Below are 2678 nucleotides of genomic sequence, written 5' to 3'. Positions count from 1 at the left end.
TTTGAAACATTTTGTATATTTTTTTCAGAAAAAGTTCTGTAGTCTTTACGCCTTTTGTTTTAAAAATCTGTCAGCTATATTTCCAGTTCAAAATGTCATCTACATTCTCATGTTGTAGTGTGAGCAATGAAGAGGACTTTTCATGAATTAATTAAATTTCATTACTTTTAAATTAAAATATTCAAAATTAAAAAGCACCTTTTAAGGAAAAAGAAGTGGACTGGCATTCCTACTGTCTTTTAATGAACTTTTCATATTTGGAAATGTGAGTGAGTATAAACAGAGGAAAATCAATATTTGCTAAGTAAGAGAAACAAACCAAAAATCCAGCCGCCGCCTCAGAGCCCGGGAGTGGTAAGTGGCGCTTTCATGCCCTCAGCTGCCATCATCACCACCACCACCACCACTACCATCATCATCATCAATGGCCCTAAGCTTTTAGGGCCACTCATGTTTTTCCTTCATGTTATTTACAAGCTCTTCACCAAAATAAGAAAACCAAAAGAAAATGGGGTCCAAATCAATGCATGGATAATGTCAAGTGTGTGAATTTAGGGTCCACTGAACTGGTAAGTATCTTAGACGTGCAAGCAATCATGTAGCCAGTTCCTCTCCCTCCCCACACTGTTTAAAAAAACCCTAAAACCCATAGAGTGTTAAAAAAAAAAAGAAAACCCTCACCTGCACTTGATTCTATTGTCAACTTGCTGTTAACAATTTTTGCTTTAATATATGAATTACATTAATACCTCACATTACATATATGAAGCCAAATTACACTAACTTAGTTGTTTACAACCTCAAACCTTACTCCCAGTACACATTCCAATAAATTTATTCTGTAAAAACAATACACTTTTTTGTTTTTGATTTTTTTTTTACAGTAAACTTTTCAACTACAAACCTCGAATACGCGAAAGATGTTCCAAGGACAAGCATAACAGGACTGATAAAACCCAAACTGACTAAATGTGTTCTCACAATATAAGCTGGCATAAAAATAAATAAAATTTTCTATTATCACAATTGCAACAATAATGTACACATAATAATGGTTTGTGGATGAGTATTAACTATTCTAATTCTAGTTCCAAAAGAAAACAACAGATCATTTTAAAAGTCTATATTTAAAAGTCAATGCTTTGTCTTACTTCCCATAGGGCTACTGCTGATTCCAGCTTTAAAATGTAAAGAATCCAGCTTGAGTGATTAGCTCAAATTGTATTGAGATTGGGAAAAAATAAATCATTGCCTTTATTTTGGAGTAACACAAAAGACTCACTAACTTCACATATAGAAACTGAGTTTGTGTACGTTAACAACATGAGTTTTGAGAAGTATAAGCTGTCAACTAGCTATTTCTAATACGGAATAGATATTTTACAATATGATTAAACTTTACACATGGCCTCAAAACTGAAGAACAATTTTAAGTTTATCTTCAATATGCCAACATGGTGTATCTAGGAATTGGTTCCTGGGTTCTGTCACAGAGAGGAAATCCCTTAAGCATTATGTTGAGTGGTCATTTTAAAAAATGCTAATTTATATTTAACTGAGTGTTTGGTGATGGTGGAGTAAAGGCAGGAGACTGATGAACATAACTGCCTTGATAAAGGATCCTAGACTTGTATAAGCTTGTGCAAAAATCTGGATAATCCTTAGTGGTTAAGGGCAACTTCATGCAACCAAATAACATGAAATTAAATCAATAACCTTAAAAAAGGCTCAAATGTCTTTTTTCCCCCAAACACAACAGAGAGGAATGTGAATAATGTACATACAAACTGGGGTTCTGTCAATGACAACAAGGACTATGTGTTGGTTCATATCAAATCCAAGAATATTAGACAACCAAACATATAACCTTCTTGTGGTTTTCTTAATATGCAGCATTCATTATGGTAGTTAGGTCTGAAAAAAAAGAAAGAAAACAAGCCTTTAGATGATTTTGGATATTAAGAATAAAAGCTATCCACACCTTTATAGTATATAACTGGGTTTTCTGAGATTCCAACCTGCACTGCAGCATTAACAATACTTAGCAAGAACAGCCCCTGAGGCTCTGCTTTATACCTATTAGTGCAAAAAGCTAAAGGAACGACTAGGGCATTTTTAGTGTTCCATTAAGAAAAAAAAAAAAGGGGGGGCTTCCCCGGTGGCGCAGTGGTTGAGAGTCCGCCTGCTGATGCAGGGGACACGGGTTTGTGCCCCGGTCCGGGAGGATCCCACATGCCGCGGAGCGGCTGGGCCTGTGAGCCATGGCCGCTGAGCCTGCGCGTCCGGAGCCTGTGCTCCGCAACGGGAGAGGCCACAACAGTGAGGGGCCCGCGTACCGCAAAAAAAAGTATTTGAAGAGTATGCAGATTATTCTGTATAATATTTACAACTTAATTGCTTGTGACATATGGCTCAAAGAATACAAAAGTTAATAAAATCAAGATGTACAAAAAGAACGGAAGCCTAGATTTCTGTTAAAATTTAGATTACATCCATGTGACAAAGATAAAATATTTCCGTTTCCTAAAAGAATTATGTTTCAATTTTGGTCCCACTTTAAATTTTATCAGGTTACATTTCCCCACAGGGATGCTATTTTTGTTTTCTTCATCATTATCCCAAATACATTAAACCCCTTAGTAATGTTCTCATGAGATGAATGAAAGAGGGAACTCAGG

At 35.9% G+C, this 2678-nt stretch overlaps 1 protein-coding gene across 1 annotated transcript in view; it reads right to left on the bottom strand.

Annotated features, from left to right (window-relative positions):
- Positions 1–819: 819 nt before the first annotated feature.
- Positions 820–2678, bottom strand: part of HDGFL3 (HDGF like 3) — a 74927-nt gene continuing 73068 nt past the window's right edge. The window contains exon 6 of the mRNA XM_022554590.3: positions 820–1914. Coding sequence (XP_022410298.1) covers positions 1909–1914 — 6 coding nt within the window. The 3' untranslated portion in view covers positions 820–1908. The remainder of the gene's footprint in view (positions 1915–2678) is intronic.

Source organism: Delphinapterus leucas, chromosome 2 (genome assembly GCF_059928025.1).
Source record: "Delphinapterus leucas isolate spDelLeu-1000000601 "Yukka" chromosome 2, BTC_Dleu_Yukka2, whole genome shotgun sequence".
NCBI lineage: Eukaryota > Metazoa > Chordata > Mammalia > Artiodactyla > Monodontidae > Delphinapterus > Delphinapterus leucas.
Note: the sequence above shows the minus strand (reverse complement) of the source record. Positions and strands in the feature narration are given on the sequence as shown.